Genomic DNA, 22,880 nt, shown 5'->3' on the forward strand with positions numbered 1-22,880 from the left:
GCCCTTTAGCTGCCCATAAAATTTGAATTTATTAGATTATATATTTATTTAATCTTATTAATTTCTTTAAATTTGTTGTAAATTATATGTTATATTTGTTTTTTTAGAGTTTAAATTTGGCATTCCTTTATTAGAAGGTTGGTTTTAGATAATAAAATATTAACCAGGTACAATTAAGTATATTCAAAATGTTTCAAAAAAATTATATTCAAAATGAGCCGCTCGACGAGTTTCGAGTTCGAGCCAAACCGATATCGAGCTCAAGTTGAGCTCCAAAATTCCAGACTCGAATAGCTTCGAGCTTGAGCCGAGCCCGGTCTCTACACTTCTCGAGCCGAGCTGAGCATGCCTTTGTTCGGTCTCGGTTCGGCTGATTTGCACCCTTAACCATGATTATTAATTAACCCAGTAGGCAAAGTCGCATATCACCTCAAGCTTTCATAAGGTTGTAAAGTTCACCATGTCTTCCACGTGTCACTCCTTAAACACCGGCTAGAATCCCAGTCTCCCTCTTTGACCCTTCTCCCTCCTCTTGATGATGGTCATGTTTCCGTTCAACCATTGAAGGTTTTGAATAGTCACAATATTATCATCAATGATGTCGTAGTACCTCGATTGCTCATCCAGTGGAATGGCCTCTTAGCTTTAGATTCTACTTGGGAAGACACTTCTGTGATACCTCAGCAATTTTTGGGGTTTTTTTTTTTATCATTCCTGGGGTCTAAAGTGTGCTAAAAGGGAGGTATTGTCACATATCATCATAGAAGTAGAAGGACTAATATGTGAATTATGTATTAGAGTCCGTTAAAGCTAGTTAATTGCCTTATTGCCTTATTTATGTTATTTGGTATATTTGCCCTGTTTTGTCATTTAGTGAATTGTTGTAGAGTTTGTTATTCCAGCGGTGGAATTGTACTACATGAACATGTGATGTCACCTAGTACTACCCATCCATATATGTAATGCAATTGTATTAAGCATCGAGAATCAATGAGAATATACAATTACTACTCTTTCTATCTTTTAAAACTTTTTTCTTTCTAAACCAATGTTCTTCTTGTAATGGGTGTCAACTCCTACCCTTCCAGTTTTACCTACACTTACAACCTTTTTAGAAATACACATAGTAGGATGTTGTCCAATTAGGGAGAACGTAAGGTATTTTATATCATAAGATATACGAAAAAAATTTTGAGCACAACAAAGAAAAGGCCACATAATTAGATGTGGCGTACATGTTTTGCATACGAATAAATGCACAAACATGTTAAAGGATGATCAATGTCGCATCCACAAAAAATAATTTCTGACCTTCTCCAAAACAAATAAATATTGTAAACAAGATAAGTAAGGGTCGACTCTAAGGAGATTAGTAGCGATTTAATAGCGATTTAATTCCAAGATAACTAGATATAAAAACAATAAAAGTAAAAGGGGGTTTGAATCATCAATATTAGAAAATTAAATAATTAAATGAAATTGTATAAATAAAGTAAAATCAAATAACAAATAAAAACGAATTCCAATTAGAGGCATTCTTAAGATATGAAAGAAAGATAATTCTAAAAACATGTACTTGACTAGTTATAGTCGTCGGCTACTGCTCCCAACCTAATTCTTCTGTATTAATGAATTAATCAGGTAAGATTGTAATTAACCCCTAATCAATTAGACATTCCATTCTTAATGAGCAAATTTAATTTGACTAACATATTTATTGAATTAGAAGAGCCCGACCTAAGCTAACAAACTTCTTAGCAGATTGATTTCGGGTAAATTACATGCATGGTGTACAACATTTGTCCTATTTCATACTTTGGTGTACAATATTTAATTTTGCACACAAAAGTGTACAACCTTTTAGTAGTCTCCCACTAAAATATACAGTCGATAATTATGACTAGCCAATGTGAAGTCAACATACCACATCAGCAAGTTCAACTAAAAATATAAATAACTAAACCGATATCCGAAATTATTAGTGTATTTGATATTTTAATAATAAAAACATTACTTTTTCGTGATTAGATGAATTTCAAAAATTACATTATATTACAAAAATTAATTATAAATATATCATAATTTTTTTATATATCACAAAATAGGTATGTTTTTATAGTCCAATCTATAAATTTTATACCCAATTTAATTTATAAATTTTAACTCTAAAAAATATAGGGTTAAGATGCAAAAATACCCTAACGTTTTGGTTCAGGAGCAATTGTACCCCTAACATCTAAAATGGTGCAACTTTAACCCTAATGTTGGTAGCCAAGACCAATTTTATCCCTAAGTTGATAATTTGTGTCAATTTCAGACACTATTATAAAATACATATATTTCGTTCCTTATTCTGCACCAACTGCATATCAGTTAGTTCTAAAAAAAAGATTTCAGGTTTTTTATAATGTAATAATAGAATTGGAGATTAATATTTATAAATTCGGTGAGTTTTTTTGAATTTTTTTGTCCAATTCGTATAAACACATTATATATTTTTTTTTTCACATCTCAACATAGTTTGTGATTTGTTACTGATAAAATGACGCACGTGTCAAGTGTAGATAATAAGATTCATGGCCGAGAAGGCAATTTGATGAATTATTTCTTTAATTGATCCAACTTGACAATGTTAGAGTTAAAATTGCTCTTGACCCCTAACGTTAGGAGTAAAATTACAACTAAGTCATATCACCAAACTTAATTCTTAATATGTCATTATTCTCTATATATTATGATTTTATACCATAGTTTAAAAATTCTAAACTCCAATTCATAAATCATAAATCCTAGAAAATATATTATAGACTTTTAATTTATAAATTATAATTTTTAAAATATATTAAAAGTACTGATTTTACTAGTTTGACTTTTAAAAAAAAATTATGAATTGATATGGTTGTAAATAGCTGTTAAAAGATGAATTTCTGTGTAATTTTCCCTTGAGAAAAGAAAAGGGAAAACTGCACAGAAATTCATCTTTGAAAAACTATTTACAACTATGTCAAATTATAATTTTGGATTATGTCAAATTAGTAAAATCAGTACTTTTAATATACTTTAAAGATTAGAATTTATAAACTAGAAGTCTAGAATATATTTTTTAGGGTTTATAATTTATGAATTGGAATCCAGAATTTTTAAATTATAGTATAAAATCATAATATATAGAGAATAATGATATATTAAGAATTAAGTTTGATGATATGAGTTAGTTGTAATTTTATATTAATTATGATATTCATGTATTCGACTCAGAAAAGGGAAAATACGTTTTAGGCCGACACAAATTGGTGGTTTTAGGCCCAAAGATATAGAGAGAGAGAGAGAGGTAAGGGGCCTAGGGCTCAACAACTTCAGATTGTCTTCTCCATTTTATCTCACTGCTCTTTATTTCCTTCCTCTACTCCGGTGGTGCTCTGTGTTCTTAGACACGATGCTAACAGCGGATATTCCTCCCAACCAAACTATATACATTAAGAATCTCAATGAGAAGGTCAAGAAAGAAGGTAATCTCTCTCATTCTTCTTCTTTAGTTGATTTTTTTTTAGAGATTTTGCTATTTCATGTAACTTTGATTTCAATTCCATGTTTCCCTGATATGTAGTGGTTTTTGTTGTTGAAATTCTCAATTTAGTTTGTATTTTAGGTATTTGACTTGATATACCCTAGTATAGAACTCTTTTGTGAAAATATTTCGCCTTCTGGTTTTTGTTTTAATGTCTGTTATAGAGATGTGTAAACATTTTCTCTCTGTATTTCGAAATCTTACTGTGTCGAAGTAATTTGGTAAGAATGATGCAATGTGCACTTTGTTCTTTGACAGAATTGAAGAGATCGCTATATTGCTTGTTCTCCCAATATGGAAGGATTTTGGATGTTGTTGCCTTGAAGACGCCCAGGCTTCGAGGGCAAGCATGGGTTTGTTTCAGTGAAGTGATGGCTGCTAGTAATGCAGTGCGGCAAATGCAGGGTTTTCCATTTTATGACAAACCTATGGTATGTCAAGGTAGCACAAACATTAACTTGTTATTTGTGTAAAGCATTTAAACCTGTTCAGTAGCCCAAATATATACCCTGTGCTTTTTAGTTTCCCTCCTGCGAATTGGACGAGTGTATTACGATTCTGTAAATTCATTTAGTTTTCTTAGCTTACTCATAGATTACTGCCATGCCTCATGATTTTACTCTGAACTAATCTTCTTTTCTTTACTTTACTCATCCAATGATATTATGTTATAACATTTCTATGTCGTACCATTTGTCTACATTGTGTCTTGTTTTTGTGGAAGAGTTTGTCTTGCAGAGAGGCTGTTGTGTTTTTAAATTTTACAACTTCTTTTGTAGTAGGAAATGGAAAATGAGTTAATATTATACTTCTCTGTCATTTGGTTAAGGGAATGTGATTTGTTACAAAAAAATTCAAAACTAGAAAATTGCACGAAAGTGTCAATTAATTTTGTTTTGGACTAGAGTATTGAGGTACGTAAAGTTTTCCAATGCAATGGGTTTGGCATAGCTGTAGATAGACAGTTTATCCAATTTCATATGTTATGAGCAATGCCTTCAATTAAGATTTAACTACTCATATCTATTTCCAAATATATTTTTTACAACACATGAAATGTTTATGTAATGTTATATACAATTGAATCCTTTCAGCGCATACAGTATGCAAAAACAAAGTCTGATTGCCTTACAGAGGCAGAAGGAGTCTATGATCCGAATGCAAAAAAGAAGAAGAAACAAGAAGAAAAAGGTGAGCAGAAGAATCTTATTTGTTACTATTTCACTTTATCCTTTAAATTACTACTATTAACGCATCTCAGTTCCTCGACTGTTTGTTTGGTAATCTTAGTTTGTGAATCAGTATTGTTAATTGTACATTTCAAGTCAAGAATGTTTGGATTCAAAATAACTGATAAGAAAATGCGCAGATAACATATTTAATACTTAGTAATAGGTTGATGATTGATGACAAACGTATACACTTGATCTCTGTAATGCGTTGTGAGTGTCAACGGGTTTGGTTAGTTACATAGTTATGAACTGGATATTTAAATGCAAGTTTCTTTCAATCAAGACGCTACTAATGCTGGCTAATGTAGCATATATAAGCAACATTACTCAGGTGATTTAATTAACAAGTACGATGTAACTTGCTTCCTGAAATAATAAATGATCGACTGATATGTTATTCCCTAGATCATATTACTTAAAGCATATCATTGATTTGACGTACAATCTTATTCCAGCTGAAAAAAAGAGACGCGCTGAAGAAGTTCAACAATCTGCTGCAGCTAATGGTACACCTACTGAAGTTCACAGAGGGCCGGTGAGTTTGGTTTACATTTATGTATATTTACTTGATTGTCCTTCATTACTCTTTAATCCCTCTAGAAACAATGTCTCTTTAATGTTAATGGGGTAGATATATGTATCATATTGAAATAGCTATTATTTACTATTCATAAAACTTTCAAGATATAACATTTTTTTTGTTCATAGAGTTTTAGTTTATAAAGATTCCTTTTTTAATTATTTAATGAAGAATATGACTTTAATATAATAACGAAGTCTTAAAATATATTAATGTGTTTAATGGGAATTGAACTAGTTTACTATAATTCTAAAACAAAGTAAACTAAAATATATCTTAAATCTTACTAAAATACATGATTTTCTATTAAAGTGTGTAGTACAAAGTTTTTTTTTTTTAATTAAATGGTAGATATTTTAGTTGATTATTAAACATTGGGAGGTGCTTGGTGCTTACAAAGAGATTGTTAACTAATATCACTTTGGAGGGTACCTAACTACCGATTGCTCGTTTAACAAAATTTGATTTTGGTATAAGGATAGTTTCTGAGAACTGAAAGAACAGTCCTGTTGCCATTTGAATGTCTTAAAGAAGATCTAATTATGACTAACCTTTCCATAATAGATACCATTTGAAATTTTATCTGATGTTGCACGGAGACTCTACTTCACTAGTGTTTCCATTTCTGTTTCGGTTTCCTAGCTATATTTTTTTAGAAATAATGTTTCCCGGTGTCCGTTACTGTGCAACATAGATTCTATCTAATTTGAATGCACTGTTATCTTCTGGATGTTGATTCAACTGAAATATTCATCCGTCATTCTTATGAATTTTTTTTTATCCATCTCATGTAGGCCTCTTTCCGACAAGGAAACCGGGGAGAACAAGAAACAGCTCCACCAAACAATATATTGTTTATACAGAATTTGCCGCACGAAACTACTAGCATGATGTTACAAGTTCTGTTCCAACAATATCCAGGATTCAGGGAAGTTCGAATGATTGAAGCAAAACCGGGTATTGCATTTGTCGAATTTGAGGATGATGTGCAGTCTTCCATGGCAATGCAGGCTCTTCAGGGCTTCAAAATCACTCCTCAGAATCCTATGGCAATTTCTTATGCCAAGAAGTGAGTTTGTCTTCCCTTTCATGCCTTAAATTGGTATACTGGGGAATGAGGATTGAGGGCTTTTTTGTATAATGGCATTCAAAGATTTTCAGTAACTGATTGTGATATTGTAATTTTGCCTAAAACTTAATGAACCAAATTGATTTTAGCTACAAAATTAGACTCTTAACTAATCCTTTTTTTGGTCCCATGTTAATTTGAGGTTTGATTAAACACTTTTAAGTGATCTTTCTTGTAAGGGAAAAATACAAAATTGAACCCTGTGGTTTGACCGATTTGCAAAGACAGATCCCATAGTTTACAATAATTTAGTCTAGGTAAACATTACCCAATCCTCATTCAAGCTAATTTTGTCCAAATCAATTTTCATCATTGTTGTCTTCTTTCTCAACTTCAAGCCATTTTCGTCAATCTGAGATCCTCCAATTCAAACCCCAATTTCGAGCCATTCTCTGCTTATAAATAATTTTTATATGTGATTCAGTGATTCTAAACGATTAATCCTCTCATAATCAAGCTTTTGGTGTTTATTTGATTGAAAATCGAACTTTTCGTTTCACTCAAAACAACCATCTGTAGCCGCTAACATTAATGTTGAAAGTGACCACCTAAAACTTGATTTTCACAAGTATAGTGGCTGATTTTCTCATTTAATTGGCAAATATCTGTTTTAGTCCTTCAACAATTTATTTCTCTCATGTCACGCCTAGAATCATCAGAAAGTTCAACAGTTTTCAAACTTTCATACACGAGCTCTTCAATGATGCCAACGACCAATCCTCAGCCATGACGTCAAGTTTATTAATATTTGTTTATTTATGCATATTTTTGGCAAGTAATTTACTCGTTTAATTACACTTCCAAATTGTAATTTTTCTGCTTTATTTTCCATATTTGTAACAAAAAATAATTGAAAATAATTACAAAAAATCAATAAAAATTAATTTTTAAAAAAAAAAACGTATATGTGTTTGTTGATTTTATTTTACTAGCCTTAAAAAAACGAGTAATCAGTTGACCTAACCGGGAATCCAAGAGGGACGTTTTTATTTTCAGTCCTTGCAGCCGTCGTCCAATCACTTCGTTTATAGAAATCAAGTTTAGATGCAAATCATTTATTTTATTTCTAATTACCATTATATCCTTCGAGAATTAACTTTTCTAGCACGCTCCACTCTTATATTTTAACAATTTGTAATCCATTAGCGTATCAAGATTGAAAATTGGGATATTTTTGAAAATATCGCTAACACATACTACTATGTGTATGAATCAATATGCTCGGATCAAAAGCCATGATAGAAGATAATTGCTTCTAACACGTGGATCAATAAAGAAGTCTCACCAATTCATCAGGACTATCAACTCGAGATATACAAGATACAATTGGTAATGTCAAATCTTAATACTCCCACCAGATGATATACTTCCATCTATCACTGTTTTTTAATTTTAATAGTTGAAATAATTAATTTTAGTTCATATAGTTACATGTGATTAATTTATTAATACAAAACATGTAAGTATAACGATTGCCAATAAAAAGAATCAACAACTTTGGTTGACTCCCTCTTTTGAACCAAACAACCACAAGGAGAATGAGAGATATCTAATTCCTTTTCTAGAAGCGAAACAAACACACTGGATAATTCCAGGTTATTCCTTTCATTTCTACTTGTTACCCTTTTTGGATTCTTTACGTTAACCCAACGTGAACCAATCTTGCTCATAGTATGTATGTTGTTATCAGTGATTTTCACCTGGTCAGTGACTGACCAAGTGAATTTGGTCAGTCACCCTTAGATCTAGGATTGTTAAAATCATATGGTGAAGATTAAAACAATCGTGTGGCATAGATTTACACCTCCTAAATCTAACGGTGACTGATCAAATTCACTTGGTCAGTCACTGACCAGGTGAAAACTACTGTGTATGTTATATATACAAGGTTGTAAAAAACTCTAGGCGCTAATTGGACATACAAGATCTTCGAAGATTATTCAGAAATTAGTCAGGATTAATCATATTTGTAGTTTTATATTTTTTTTATTTGTTAATGAACATATATTAATATATTGTTATATGTTCTTAAAAAAACATATATTGTTATATAAATTCAATTAAAATATATATTATAATATCTAAAAGTAATAATATAAAAAAACATGTATATTTGCAACATATATTTTTAAAAATGGACAAACATTAACATTTCAACAATAATATTATTGAAAGAACTCTAAAGTGAATTACAATAAAATTAAATTAAATTCATAATAAAAAAAGACTTTTGTTCATCATCGCTTAAGCGGCGGTCTAGGCAGCGTTGAGGCGGCCTAGGTGAGCCATGCGATTAAAAATCGTAACAAAACGTCTAGAGAAACTAATCGGAGAAAATCGAAGCAAATTTTTGATTTCGAACGTCTAGACGGGGCCTAGGCGGTGAAGACGGTCTTGGTTTGATTTTGAACAATGTGTATATATTAACTGAAAATAGAAAGAAAAACAAAAGGTTTAATACATTACCAGTTCCCTGAACTTGTCCAAAATAGTAGATTGACTCCCTAAATTTTACAAGTGTCTCACCAACTCTCTAAACTTGCTTATGTCGTATCACCAGCTCCCTAAACTTTTCCATAAAAGTAGATTAGCTCTATGAACTTTGCAAGTGTTTCACCAACTCCCTAAACTTGCCTATTCTATAACAACTAAATACAAAAACTTATTAAACCTAAATTCTAAAAATACGTCTTCATCTATTCGAGAGGTAATTTTTTCGCATCTACTACCTTTCAATCTATTATAAGAGTTAGCGTTGCATTTTTGAGAGATTGAATGGATGAAGATCGAGAGTTAGTATTATGGTTTTTGCATTTAATTGTTACAGAATAAGCAAGTTTGAGGAGTTGGTGAGACACTTGCAAAGTTCAGGAAGCTAATCTACTTTTATGGATAAGTTTAGAGAACTGATGATACGAAATAACCAAGTTTATGAAGCTGGTGAGACACTTGCAAAATTCAGGGAGCTAGTGATATATTATGCCAAAAATAAAAGTGAGCTGCTATATACCGCACCCGAATTCCGGTTCACCGCACCCTATTGACAATATTTCCCTTGTCACTTTTTCAAACAACAAAAGTTCACTTTCTCAAATCCTCTCTACCGGAATAGCATTTTCAAAAAACCGAGCTAAAACGACATGGCACCAAGGATAGGCAAGGGCAAATGATTCATGGGTATTACAGTAAGTGTTTTACATTAAAAAATTTAACGTAATCATGATTTTTGCCTCCGAAATCGGAGGCAAAAAAAATCCGGAATCGCACCAAACGGGTGCGATTTCCCTGCTCCACCTTTGGTGGAACGGACGAACTATCCGATCCACCAAAGGTGGAGCAGGGAATCGCCGCGCGGCTCTCCTTCTGGTGGGCCGCGCGACGCACCCGATCCACCGTAAGGTGGGATGGGATCGTTACCCGTCCCACCTTATGGTGGGTCGAGTGCGCCGCGCGGCCCACCAGAAGGAGAGCCGCGCGGCGCATCCGTTTGACCGAGAGGTCAAACGTTTGCGGCGCACCAGTCGGCCCTATGGCCGACTGGTGCGCCGCACCCGTTTGGCCTGTGGTCAGGTGGTGTAAACCACCCGCCCAGGCCAAAACCGGGCCGCTTTGTGCCTTTTTAAAAAAAAATTTAGCCCGGACCGATGTAGGCAGACCCGAACACATAAAAAATTAAGGAAAATGGAAAATTAAATATAATAAATAAATAATTTTACAGGATGATGTTGTTGAGGCGGGTTCTGGCTGCAGACATAAGACCTCACGTGTGGTTACTGCCTCTGCTCAGAGGGACCGGACAGAGCAGCGGCGGTTGATGGCGGACGCCCAGAGGGCATATGCAGCACAGGAGGAGCGTGTCGGAGGACAGGATGAGGCAGCTGATGTAGAGATGCACGGAGATGACACTATGTCTCGTCCTAGTTCTGATACTTTCTCCGTACCTCGTGGCGTCGTGACGAGGGGTCGAGATGGACGATTTGCTTCTACCGCAGCATCGTCTTCTGGTAAGAGTAATTTAAAAATGTGCTTATATTTATTTGTTTTATTCGTGATTATTAGAAAATATACCAAAAATTTAATGTAAACCGTTTACTGTAATTTCAGGTAGCAGCAAGCGCTCGAAGAGTGCTACAGATGATGACTGGGTTGTGAAGGATCCTGTCCCCGGGGGTCCATTTGATGGTGCTATGATCCCAAGCTTTCTGGGACATGTTGCATGTGCTATTTGGGGCGGTCAGGATAGGGGCGTCCTTAGGTGTCATACCAGATCAGGGTATTGCTCGAAGCTGAGATTATGGTACAGTGGTTCTTCCAGGACGATTCAGTTGCTTATGGAGGCATCTGGCATGTTCCATCTACCTGGTATCATGCACAGTCACATAGATGCTACTTTGATCACGACATTTGACGAGCGGTGGCAGCCAGACACGTCATCATTTCACATGCCGTTCGACGAGATGACCATTTTGATGCATGATGTGTGGGAGATATTGCGCATTCCCGTAGATGGTGCCATGGTGACTGCTGATGCGAGTATTGACGAGCTTAATGATTGCGTGATGGATTTGTTTGGGATGATGCGGGCTGAGTTAGGGATCAGCTGCACTAGCATATCTATACCGTCATCTTGGTATTTCTAGCAGAGGAGATTGCGGGCAGATGACGGGTTGTCTGACATTGCTCCAGTCATGGATTTATGAGTACTTTCCTTGCTTCAGGCCGCATCGAGAGGCAGTTACAGTTGACCCGGATCTTCCTAGGGCTTCCATGTGGCCATCTATATCGCTGGAGAAGCGCGATGAGCGGCTGAGAGCATTTCGTGCCCGGATTGATATATTGACGGCAGATGAGGTATTACTTGTATTTGTTAAATACTGTTCAATTAAAACAAATTTGTATTACTTGTATTTGTTAATGTAATTTTATACATCTGTAGGTGATGTGGATGCCGTATGGCCCTGATGCCATTACGGGGACCCTGAGGACGCTATACACTGGATGGATACAGTATCGGGATGTGATCAAGCCGTATATGCCGGGGAGATGCCTTCGACAGCTTGGACATGTGCAGACCATTCACAGACCGATATTGCAGCCTTTTAAGGCTGTGCGTCTGTGGGCCAGTTTGAAGTATCGTGTAGATGTTCCAGCTGTGATGGTGCAGGGTATTTGGGACTCTTTTCCCCAGTCGGCCATCCTTAGATTGTCTGTATTCACTCCAGCACGTACTCCATCAGATTGTGAGGATCAGTACATGCATTGGTACGCCCGTCACTCACACCCTCGTCTACTTCCGGAGATTGTTGCACCCGGACTGACTGTTTATACTCGCTCGAACAGTGAGATTGTAAGTTATTTTTGGTTTTTCTTTACTGATCTACAAATGTGAAATGATATTTACTGAAGTGTGAAGTGATATTAACTCTGTTTTTTGTTCGTTACTTTTGACAGTGGGTTAGTCGATTAGCTACCTGGGGTGAAGCTGTTTTGGATCACATGAGTCATCTGGATGAGGATGCTACGATTGTATATAGGCAGTCATTAGAGCAGATTATGGGTGCTTGGCATTTGGCCAAGTGTGTTATGACTGTATTTCGAAGTATTTTAGTACTATTATGACTGAATTTGGTATTTTGATATTTTTGTTTTTTTTGGTACGCTTTATTATTATTGCAATGTCATTAATACCAAATCATTATTATTATTAAAAATTTAAAAATACATTACCACGACATAAACTGAAAAAAATACATTACAACGACATAAACTGAAAAAAATACATTACCACGACATAAAATATTACATTAGTCACTATCTTCTTCGTACTCGTCAATGTTTGGTGAAGATGCCACTTCTACACCTGACTGTATTGCAAGGTATATCTCTTTCTCCTCTGCAATATTCGTCTCATATTCCACAGGAAAAATGTTCCATGGAACATTTCCTCTATTTCTTGGCCAAGCCCGTCCTGGAAGGTAATCGTTCTTTGAAGCGCTGATACTCTGTAGTACTCGAACCTCTAATTTATAGCGATCCCAATTTTGCACGACCGAGTAAGGATAAGTTCGATGAACCTCATGAGAAATTTCAGACTATGTCCATCTTAAAAAGATGATGGAGTTGAAATTTTTTCTAGGGATAATTCCCCTCTGATTATCACGCAATAGTCTGGCGAACATAGCTTTCCAGTCATCAATAGGCATAAACCATTTCAGAAATGTTTGAATATGACTAGGAATATTTCCTTCATTCAAACTGTTCAACCATTCCTCTAGAGCGAATTCAAATGGCATGTAATGCATATAACATAAGAACCATACCATGTGTAGTGAGTATATTGGAAACTCACCAGCAGACGGAAGCTTAAAGCAAAACATAAATGGAGTTTCAGGATGAAACATTGCTGGACTAACAAATGTCTCTCCATATACACGGATTGCATAGTATTGGTAATCAAGCATCTTCGCCGTGCAATCAGACTTACTCAAAGTTGACACTATGCTTTTCTCGGGAGGAAAATTAGGGAACACATTGGTAAAATCAGATGAAGCCATTGATAGTTGAGAGTTTTCGTTGAAATGAACTTAAAGAGTGAATGTGGATAACTGAAGTAGAAAAATTGTTTAATTTTATAGATGGAAAATATAGCCGTTGGAATATATCCGTTGGAATGAACCTGTTCGAATATAACAGTTGGAATGTGGCCGTTGGAATATGGCCGTTGGAACGATTCCGTTCGAATACAGCCGTTGAAATATTACAGAACCACACAGAATTCATCAGAATTCACCTGTAACATTACAGAACCATACAAAACCACACAGAATTCATCAGAATTCACCTGTAACATTACAGAACCATACAAAACCACACAGAATTTATCAGAATTCACCTGTAACATTACAGAACCATACAAAACCATACAGAATTCATCAGAATTCACCTGTAACATTACAAAACCATACGGAATTCATCAGAATTCACCTGTAACATTATAGAACCATACAGAACCATACAGAATTCATCAGAATTCACCTGTAACATTACAGAACCATACAAAACCACACATAATTCATCAAAATTCACCTGTAACATTACAGAACCATACAAAACCACACAGAATTCATCAGAATTCACCTGTAACATTACAGAACCATACAGAACCATACAGAATTCATCAGAATTCACCTGTAACATTACAGAACCATACAAAACCATACAGAATTCATGAGAATTCACATGTAACATTACAGAACCATACAAAACCATACATAATTCATCAGAATTCACCTGTAACATTACAGAACCATAAAAAAACCACACAGAATTCATCAAAATTCACCTGTAACATTACAAAACCATACATAACCATACACAATGAATTCACCTGTAACATTACAGAACCATACATAACCATACAGAATTCATCAGAATTCACCTGTAACATTACAGAACCATACAAAACCACACAGAATTCATCAGAATTCACCTATAACATTACAGAACCATACAGAACTATACATAATTCATCAGAATTCACCTGTAACATTACAAAACCATACAATACCAAATACTAATATCCCCTAAGTTTGGCCAATCTGGTCCACTGTGCCACTCTATCCTAATAGAAGCGCTCCCATCCTACAACGATTTGACTTCGGTGCCGAAACCACCAGTATATTATAGGGGGCACCGGAAAGTTAGGCGATAAATTTAAACGTATGTAGTGATGACAGTGATTCCCTAAATGAGCTATACAAATCTCACGTGCTGGTCTTGTAGCAGTGGATGCGGCATATAATGGTAAGATAGTACCACACAACGCTAATGTGTCCCCACCCGAGAAGCCAAATAACATGACAGCAGCATTGTACATTGTAGCAACCGGCCACAAGTCATCCCAAACGAGCATCCAATAATCCGGCGTACAACCTGCACCGTCCCAACTTACCCTATGAATAGCTGCATCAACAGTATCAACAAACACTCTTTCATACAGACAACGGTTAGCAATTACTTCATTTCGAATGTGATGCCTAACTTTTTGCCACGCTTCTTCGCTACCAAAAATGTAAGTTGCTACCATACGAAAACCACAATTTCCATCACCTACAACGTCGTAGTATGATTCGACATATGGTTTAATTATGCCAACTATTTTATCGGAATGTACGAAGTCAAAACCATAATACGTTTTTCCATCTGCATTCATGTATATTAGTGTAAATGAACTATATATTGCAAAACATTTACAAAAAAAAGTTAGGTTTATCAGATAAACATTACCTGATGAGGCACCATTATGTACCGAGGATGAAGAGCTAATTCTGCCACTTCTACCACGACTCCTAGATGAACTAGTAGAATGAGCCCGTCCACGACGAGTTTCATTGTATTCCCAAGAACTCGACATACATTTTGTGGATTTGCTCACCTTAGGTCGCCCTCGCACGTGAATTTTGACATCGGGTTCGGTGTACTGAGCTTGATCAGGGTGTAGTTGATCATGGATAAGCATTGAAATATTACGCATTAAGGATGGGTCACCTTTAGAGACCTGGTCCACTAAGGACTGAAAATATCGCTGATCCTCGTTCAGATCATTACGCCCTGCATTTTCATCAGTGTGACCATGATTGATTAAAAGTGTTCTCCAAAACACGTGAACACTCTCAGTACTGATCATTTAGTCCAGATCACAAGCTCGTTTCAGCTCGCATGCACATGGTATCTGATGCGAGGTTCTCAATACACAACCGCAACGCACGTCCACTTCATGGCTCAACCCTCTCATGCGCTCTAACTCTTCATTCAGCAACTCCAGACAGTAGTGAGAGACTTTGAATACAAGTTGGTTTAATGGGCGGCCGGCGAAAGTGACTGCTTGACGAAGCCGGGACTGCTCAAGCATGTACCTGATACGAAGACAAAATTATTATTAGTTAGTGAAATGATACAACCATAAATGCAAATTCCTAAATTGCAGTAGAAGAAATTGCAAATACCTTATATTGGTTGCTTGTGATTCAATCTGCTTGTGAACCTTCTGCCATACCGTGTCAAGGGAGCCAGTTGCCGTATTGAGCCATTGCTTTAAACTATCATGTTCGCTCTCCACTCGACAAGAAGTTGTGTTGCCAAAATGTAGGAACTCCTTTGTCCAAGCAACAACAAACTTCTCCTTATGCACCAACCACGTATCCTCAACATACGAGATAAGATTTTTGTACCTGCTCATCTTATCCTTCATCATGCTAAGATTGGTCTCGTACTCCTCAATGGTTAATGATTGTAATATTGTTCTCCATCTGCCATTCTTGAATTTAGAGGCAAGACCTTTATCTCCCAAAATTCTATACACCCGATCTTCCACATCCTTATTTATATGCCAAGTGCATAGCAAGTGCGCTGCTTATGGAAAAACTTCTTGGATCGGCTTTAATAACCCAAGCTCCCTGTCACTAACAATAACGGTCGGGTTAAGATCAAACCCAATCAAAATCTTCAGCCTTTGCAAAATCCAATGATAGCTCCATTCGGTCTCGTCTTTAACAATAGCATACGCTATCTTGAAGTTGTTATTACATGGCGTCATCCCCACAATCTCAACAAACGGCATTTTGTACTTGTTTGTTTTGTATGTTGAATCAATGTCGATGTACCAGTGGTAAGTCCTGAACATATCAACTGACTCTAGATGTGCCATGAACACATGCGTTATCACACCTGAATCAGCCTGTGTGTAATTGACATATTTGTTCTCCACAACAATATGGTAGAATTGACTAGCCAAGTCTCTACCTTCAAACCCGTCCCTCCTCATTTTGTCCCTGTAATTATATATGTGTTTAATTACTGAGTTGTCCTCTGGGTGTTTTTCTTTAACTGATGCTAAAATAGCACAGGGCTTTGCTTGAGCTGAAGTCATATCACGCACAATTTGTTTAGATGCGATACTGAGTCCGCTCATTTGCCGACTTCCCTCTGGATACATACGCATTGTATGGTTATGCATTCCAGTTAACCCAACCTTAGCCTGTATCCCCCATCCAGAAAGGTCTGCATGTTGATAGGCTTTAATCTGAAATTTACAGCGGCACACTTTAGTTTTATTTTTTCTAATTGCAGGATCTTCATCAATTTTCACAACACCTCTATATCGTTCACCCCGTGAACATCGCAACAGCTTCTGTTTTCCCCCATGTTTGTGCGAAGATATTACAATCTCAAATCCATTCTGAATAGCTATCTTTTTTGCCCAATCAATAGCATCCTGACACGAAGGGAAAACAGTGTCCGTTATGAAACGCGAACTATAATCAATGTTATCGGGTTTCCAATTTTCTATCGGTACCTGAATATACAAAAAATGCATAATATATTAGCATAATTGACATTAAAATTAAAAAAAAATACTTCGGGGCAATTTCTCACCTGCAAAAATAGTCCGGGGCAATTTCTGCCCAATTTTGCCTGAACGGGCAGGATGCCCGTTTCACCATAGGCGGAAACGGGCATCACGTACTGTCCGTTCCGTAGGTGGAACGGGTGGCGCATACCACCCGTTCCATGGGTGGATCGGGTGGCGCATACTGTCCGTTCCTTAGGCCGAACGGGTAGTTCATCCGTTCGGCCTAAGGAACGGGCAGTATGCGCCACCCGTTCAGGCAAAAACCAACGAAAAAAAATTCAAAATTAAAAAATTACGTTTTTAATAATCGTAATATTAGTTCGTGTTCGAAATCATTATCTTCGGGAATGCTTGGATCCATTTTTGGAAAATCCGGGATTTGTGCTCGGGAGAGAAAGGGAGAGAGAGTTTTTAAGGTTTTGGAAGAAAAAAAATGAAAAGGGCAATATGGTCAAAAGGGTGCGGTGAACCGGAATTAGGGGGCGGTATATAGCAATACCCAAAATAAAATGTAAGAAGCAAAAATTAGAATTAAATTAGGTATCAAAACTAAGATTTGGTTATATTCCATAACGTACATGGTGGGAAGAATGGAGAAGATCCAAATTTGAATATAAACGGTGATATATTCATTCCATTCTGTTTTTCCATCTTCTCGTTCCTTCTCCTTCTTCTCTCAGCCATCCATTTTTTCAATTTCTGTAAAATGTTTAGCTTTCTTCATTTTCTCTTTCTTTCTCTTTTTCCCCCTTTCTCTCTACCCTCAACCTCTGTATCACAACATCTAAAATCCTCCTCTGCTTGTGTTTATCAATGTCCAATTCAAACAATTCCACGTCTGCTCCATTTAGCATCTCAAATGGGGCTGGAATGGGTTCCGCTTTCGTATGCGAGGTTGTTGGTAGGGTTAATTCAAAGGGTATCTGGCTTGGAGATGATCCTCTTTCTTTTTCTGTGCCTCTGTTACTCTTACAGCTTTCAATCATTTCAATTTTTACACGATTTATTTACGTTTTCTTGAAGCCCTTTGGCCAGCCTTCAATTGTATCTCAGATCATTGTGAGTCCTCTTTTTTACATTTGATTCAATTCGTGGAAAATCTCTGTTGTTATTATTGTGGATTCATGAATTTTCATGGTTTGGATATGAATACGGTGAAGAATTATGATGATGAAGTTGAATTTATGCATTCTGTGATTCCAATCTCTTATTGCATTTTATTCAATTAGTCGTTTTCGATCATTTTTTATTATATATACCATTGTTTTTTTTTTTTGCTTTTCATGTCATTAGATTTGGGTACTTTCTAGCTGCGTGTTGAGTGTTCGATGAATTGTTTGAATGAAGTTGGGAAGTTAAGCTGTTTCAATTTTAGGGTTCAATTAGTCAATTTTAATCATTTTTATTGTTTTTCTGCTCTTCATGTCATTAGATTTGGGTACTTTCAAGCTGCGTGTTAAGTGTTTGATGAATTGTTTGAATGAAGTTGGGAAGTTCAGTTGTTTCAATTTTGGGGATATGAGAGGATTTTGATGAAACGCAGTGAAAATTGTTTTCTTTTGGATTTAGGGAAAATGTGAGTTTAATATTTGGCCTAATACAACCTTTGCCACCTCCACCCGAACTTGCCCGATTGCCCCTGAACTTTGAAAATGTCACAATAGTCTTCTCAACTTGCATAAAATGTTCTAGATTGCCTCTCAACTTGCATCAAACGTAATCAATTGATAACCTGGTTGAGAAAAGTAAGTTAAACGAGGAAGGTAGGTTGCACGCCTCTTGGAAAAAAAAAAAAATCAAGGTCTGGGTACGGGTTCCAATATTAGAGAAGACAAATGTTAGTGTTGAGCAAGTAAGAACTTTATTTATAATATATCTATTCTGTGAATTATGTAAGCAAGTTGAGAGGCTATTGGGATACTTTAAAAGTTCAGGAGGCAATCAAGTTTTTTAGACAAGTTCACGGGGCAAATGATGTATTAAGCCTTAATATTTTTTGCTCTTCATGTCATTAGATTTGGGTACTTTCTAGCTGCGTGTTAAGTGTCTGATGAATTGTTTTGAATGAAGTTGGGAAATTAAGCTGTTTCAATTTGGGGGATATGATATGATTCTGATGGAACGCAGTGAAAATTGTTTTCTTTTGGAATTAGGGAAAATTTGAGTTTAATAAAGCCTGATTTTTTATGCTTTTTGTATTAATCAGGGCGGTGTAGTACTTGGTCCTTCGGTTCTTGGCCACAACTTGAATTTCGCAGAAAAGATGTTCCCATTGAAGGGAGGATTAGTCCTTGAAACCATGTCAGTATTTGGTTTTATGCTATTTATTTTCCTAATTGGGGTGAAGACAGATCCTTCAATCCTTTTCAGAGCCGGTAAGCGGGTGGTAGTTATAGGAACGTTAGCCTTCTGCATTCCTTATGGAATAGCTGGATTGGTTAAAATGAACCTCTGCGAATCCTACTCGTTGAACAAAAACAATTGCAAACTGCTTGAGAGACTGGTAGTTCTGCAATCTTTGACATCTTTCCCGGTTGTTGCAACCTTTCTCGCGGAGCTAAACATTCTTAACTCGGAGATTGGACGCCTCGCGACTTCTTCTGCAATGATTTGTGATTTGTTCTTTTGGTTCACTATGTCATTGACTTATGTGAAAGAAATGGCTGTAGCAAGATCGACCAAAATATCGATTGAGTCTTTTATATCAGTCGCATGCCTTTTTGGTGTAATTGCATTTGGGGTCCGTCCAGCAGCGTTATGGGCTGTCCGAAATACACCAGAAGGAAAACCTGTGAAAGAGATTTATACTACTGTGGCTCTTATAGCATTGATGGGTTGTGTATTCATGGGTGAAATTGTTGGTTTAGATCCTCTGATCTCTTCTTTCCTAGTTGGCTTGGCCATTCCGGACGGACCTCCTTTAGGAGCTGCGTTAGTCGAGAGGCTCGATTGCTTTGTATCGGTGCTGCTAACCCCTATCTTTTTCACCTTATGTGGATTGAAGACAAATGTTTATACCATACAAAAGTGGCACACAGTAGGCATAACTCAATTGATTGTCCTTGCTGGTTTCTGCGCGAAATTGATAGGGACAATGATACCGCCTCTCTTCTGTAGAATGCCATTTCGAGATGCTTTTTCTCTCGGTCTTATCATGAACTCCCGAGGCATTGTTGAGCTCATTTTACTAAATGATTGGAGGACACGTAATGTAAGTCTTTGTTACTTGTTTCTTTCCCATTCTTGGTTTTATACCTTCAAAAATCTTTGTTTAGTTCCTAAATTAATGCGCAGGTCTTAAACGACGAATCATTTGCCATTATGGTTGTCTCCGTGGTGACTGTAACCGGAGCAATCTCACCACTTGTCAAAGCTTTGTATGATCCTTCAAGGAGGTTCCTAGCCTATAAAAGAAGGACGATACAACATCACGGTCGAAATCAAGAACTACGGATGCTTGCTTGCATCCATAGCCAAGAAAATGTCCATACCGTAGTCACCCTCCTCAGTGCTACTAACCCGAGTAAACAAGACCCTGTCGGCTTGTTTGTCCTCCACCTCATTAAGCTAGCAGGACGTGCATCTTCGTTACTGATTCCCCACATCCCCCACGATAAACCACCCGAAAACCCTACACAATCGGAAAAAATATTCTCCGCATTCGAAACCTTTCAGCACGTAAATTGCGGCAACGTCGCATTGAATTGCTACAAAGGCATTTCACCTAGTCGAACTATGCACAACGACGTTTGCTCACTTGCTTTAGAAGAGAGAATAACTTTCATCATCATGCCTTTTCATACACAAACCATAGACAACAAAACGATCGAGTCATCTCATTCATACCGACACTTAAATATGAATGTCCTCGACAAAGCACCCTGTTCCGTCGGGATCCTTGTTGACCGCAGTAACCCGAAGAAATCTTCACTTTTACTCGAAGAAACCTTATCATACAAGATAATTGTTCTATTCTTCGGTGGCGCCGACGACAGAGAAGCATTAGCATACGGTAGACGGATGTTGAAACATCCTTGCGTATCAGTCAGCGTTCTACATTTCAAGATCTCATTACCGAACATGGAGACAACAGCAAGAATTCATGTATATGATGCTAAAATCTTGGATGAATTCAGGTTCAATCTATTCCCGAACGCCCGCATATCGTACGAGGAGAAGGTAGTGACAGACAGGAAAGGTATCATAGACGTTATCGAAGCAATAGACGAATCATATGACCTTGTTATGGTCGGGAAGCAGCACGAAAACTTGCAGGTATTATCTGAATTCGGGACGGGGAGTGAGGATAAAGAATTAGGAGAGATAGGAGAGATAGTTGCAACAGGAAATTCAAAACTTAGAGCATCTGTTTTGGTGGTTCAACAACAAAAAAGAGTATGGGGAATGCGTAATCCAGTAGAGAATCCATATGAGAGATATATAAGCATAATTCGGAATAAGAAGCAGAATGATTTTTGTGTAATTCCAAGTCAGAAAAGTAATGAAAATTTTTTAATTCCTCAATAGACAAAATGTAAAAAAAAAAATTATTTTGTATATTTTTATTTTTTAATATATGTTTTAGCTGGCTTAGCTTAGAATAGTGTAAAAGTACATATATTAATGTTATTATCCCAGCTGAATTTGCAGGAAGTATTTTCTTTTCTTTTCTTCTTAGCACTTTTAGTTCAGTTTGCTCTACAACTAGGGCTAGGGCTGTAAATGAGCCGAGCCGCTCATGAGCGGCTCGACTCAGTTCGATAAAAGCTCAGTTCGATTCGGCTCGATTTGTAAATGAGCCGTTCGTGAGCACGATTTATTGGCTCGGTTCGTAAACGAGGTGGGCTTGAGCAGGCCAAAGCTCGACTCGAAAGCTCGCGAGCAGGCTTGATTAGAACGTTTATGAACAAATTTTAGTTTTGTAGAAAACTGCATAGTTTTGTGGTAGTTCACATATTATATCATTTGCTATTAGATGAGTTCGTTTCACAAACATAATAAATGACTAATAGACGAACTATTTGTAAGCGTCTTGTTTATTTATTCATGAATTTTACTTGTGAGCTTGTTTATGTACACAATTAAAGAGCTATTTGCGAGCAAACTTTATAAATATAGTTAACAATTTACTCAGAATTTCAATTCATGGTTAGATAACTTTCTTAATGAACCAAGTTCAAAGAGGATTTTGGGTTCGAAACAAGTTCAAAATTCGGCTCGAGCTTGTTTATTTTCTAATGAGCTGAGCCGAGATTGAGTAAGCCAAAGCTCGGCTTGGGTTCGGGCTCGTAAATTTTATAGCAAGTCGAGCTTGAGCAGGTCAAAGCTCGGCTCGGCTCGGCTCGGCTCGGCTCTATTATAGCCCTATCTACAATTAACAAATTATTATCTTTGTTATAAACAATTTTGGTATATGAATATGATTAGGGATGCAATGGATACAGGTTTTGCGGGTATCCAGTACCATCCGATTCTAATGGAACTATTTAAACAGTCTATAAAAGGATAGAGGCGGGAATGAGAGTAAAAAAGAAAACTGTGGTAGGTGGGACGAGAATGTAAATACTCCTAGGGTACCCACTATCCGCTATATGCCATGTAATTTACTAATTAGTATCTTTTACTCTTTTGAAAGTTCACGAATGAAATAATAAATGGAGGATAAAATGAAGCGTATCAAATGAATTAATTATTTTTATTATGTTTTAATTAGCTGATTTGAGTTATTTAGAAAGTTCGGATTTCTTTTCTGTTAAATTTATGAATGATTTATTATATTTGTGGAATATTTATTTAATTTATGTTTTTTCCGATTTGCAATTTATTTGATTTATTTTTGTTTTCCACGGGTATTCACGAACTAATGGAATAAGAATGAGAAAAAAAAATATACATGTTAGGGTTTTGGGATTGGACGTGTAGTTTACCAAATAAAAGGGTACGAGAATGGAAACGACATT

General features: G+C 36.4%; 2 protein-coding genes across 2 annotated transcripts; both read left to right on the top strand.

The window, feature by feature from the left end:
- Positions 1-3,331: 3,331 nt before the first annotated feature.
- Positions 3,332-6,618, top strand: LOC136234808 (U2 small nuclear ribonucleoprotein B'' 2-like). The gene is made up of 5 exons (XM_066024290.1): positions 3,332-3,509; positions 3,827-3,999; positions 4,663-4,759; positions 5,256-5,335; positions 6,175-6,618. The coding sequence occupies exons 1-5, from the start codon at positions 3,437-3,439 to the stop codon at positions 6,451-6,453; spliced, it is 702 nt and encodes a 233-aa protein (XP_065880362.1). The 5' UTR covers positions 3,332-3,436; the 3' UTR covers positions 6,454-6,618.
- Positions 6,619-17,521: 10,903 nt separating this feature from the next.
- Positions 17,522-21,563, top strand: LOC136235012 (cation/H(+) antiporter 15-like). Its single transcript, XM_066024528.1, has 3 exons — positions 17,522-17,979; positions 19,127-20,131; positions 20,215-21,563. The coding sequence occupies exons 1-3, from the start codon at positions 17,734-17,736 to the stop codon at positions 21,445-21,447; spliced, it is 2,484 nt and encodes an 827-aa protein (XP_065880600.1). The 5' UTR covers positions 17,522-17,733; the 3' UTR covers positions 21,448-21,563.
- The last annotated feature ends 1,317 nt before the right edge of the window (positions 21,564-22,880 follow it).

This window comes from Euphorbia lathyris, chromosome 7, assembly GCF_963576675.1.
Source record: "Euphorbia lathyris chromosome 7, ddEupLath1.1, whole genome shotgun sequence".
NCBI classification, from domain to species: Eukaryota; Viridiplantae; Streptophyta; class Magnoliopsida; order Malpighiales; family Euphorbiaceae; genus Euphorbia; species Euphorbia lathyris.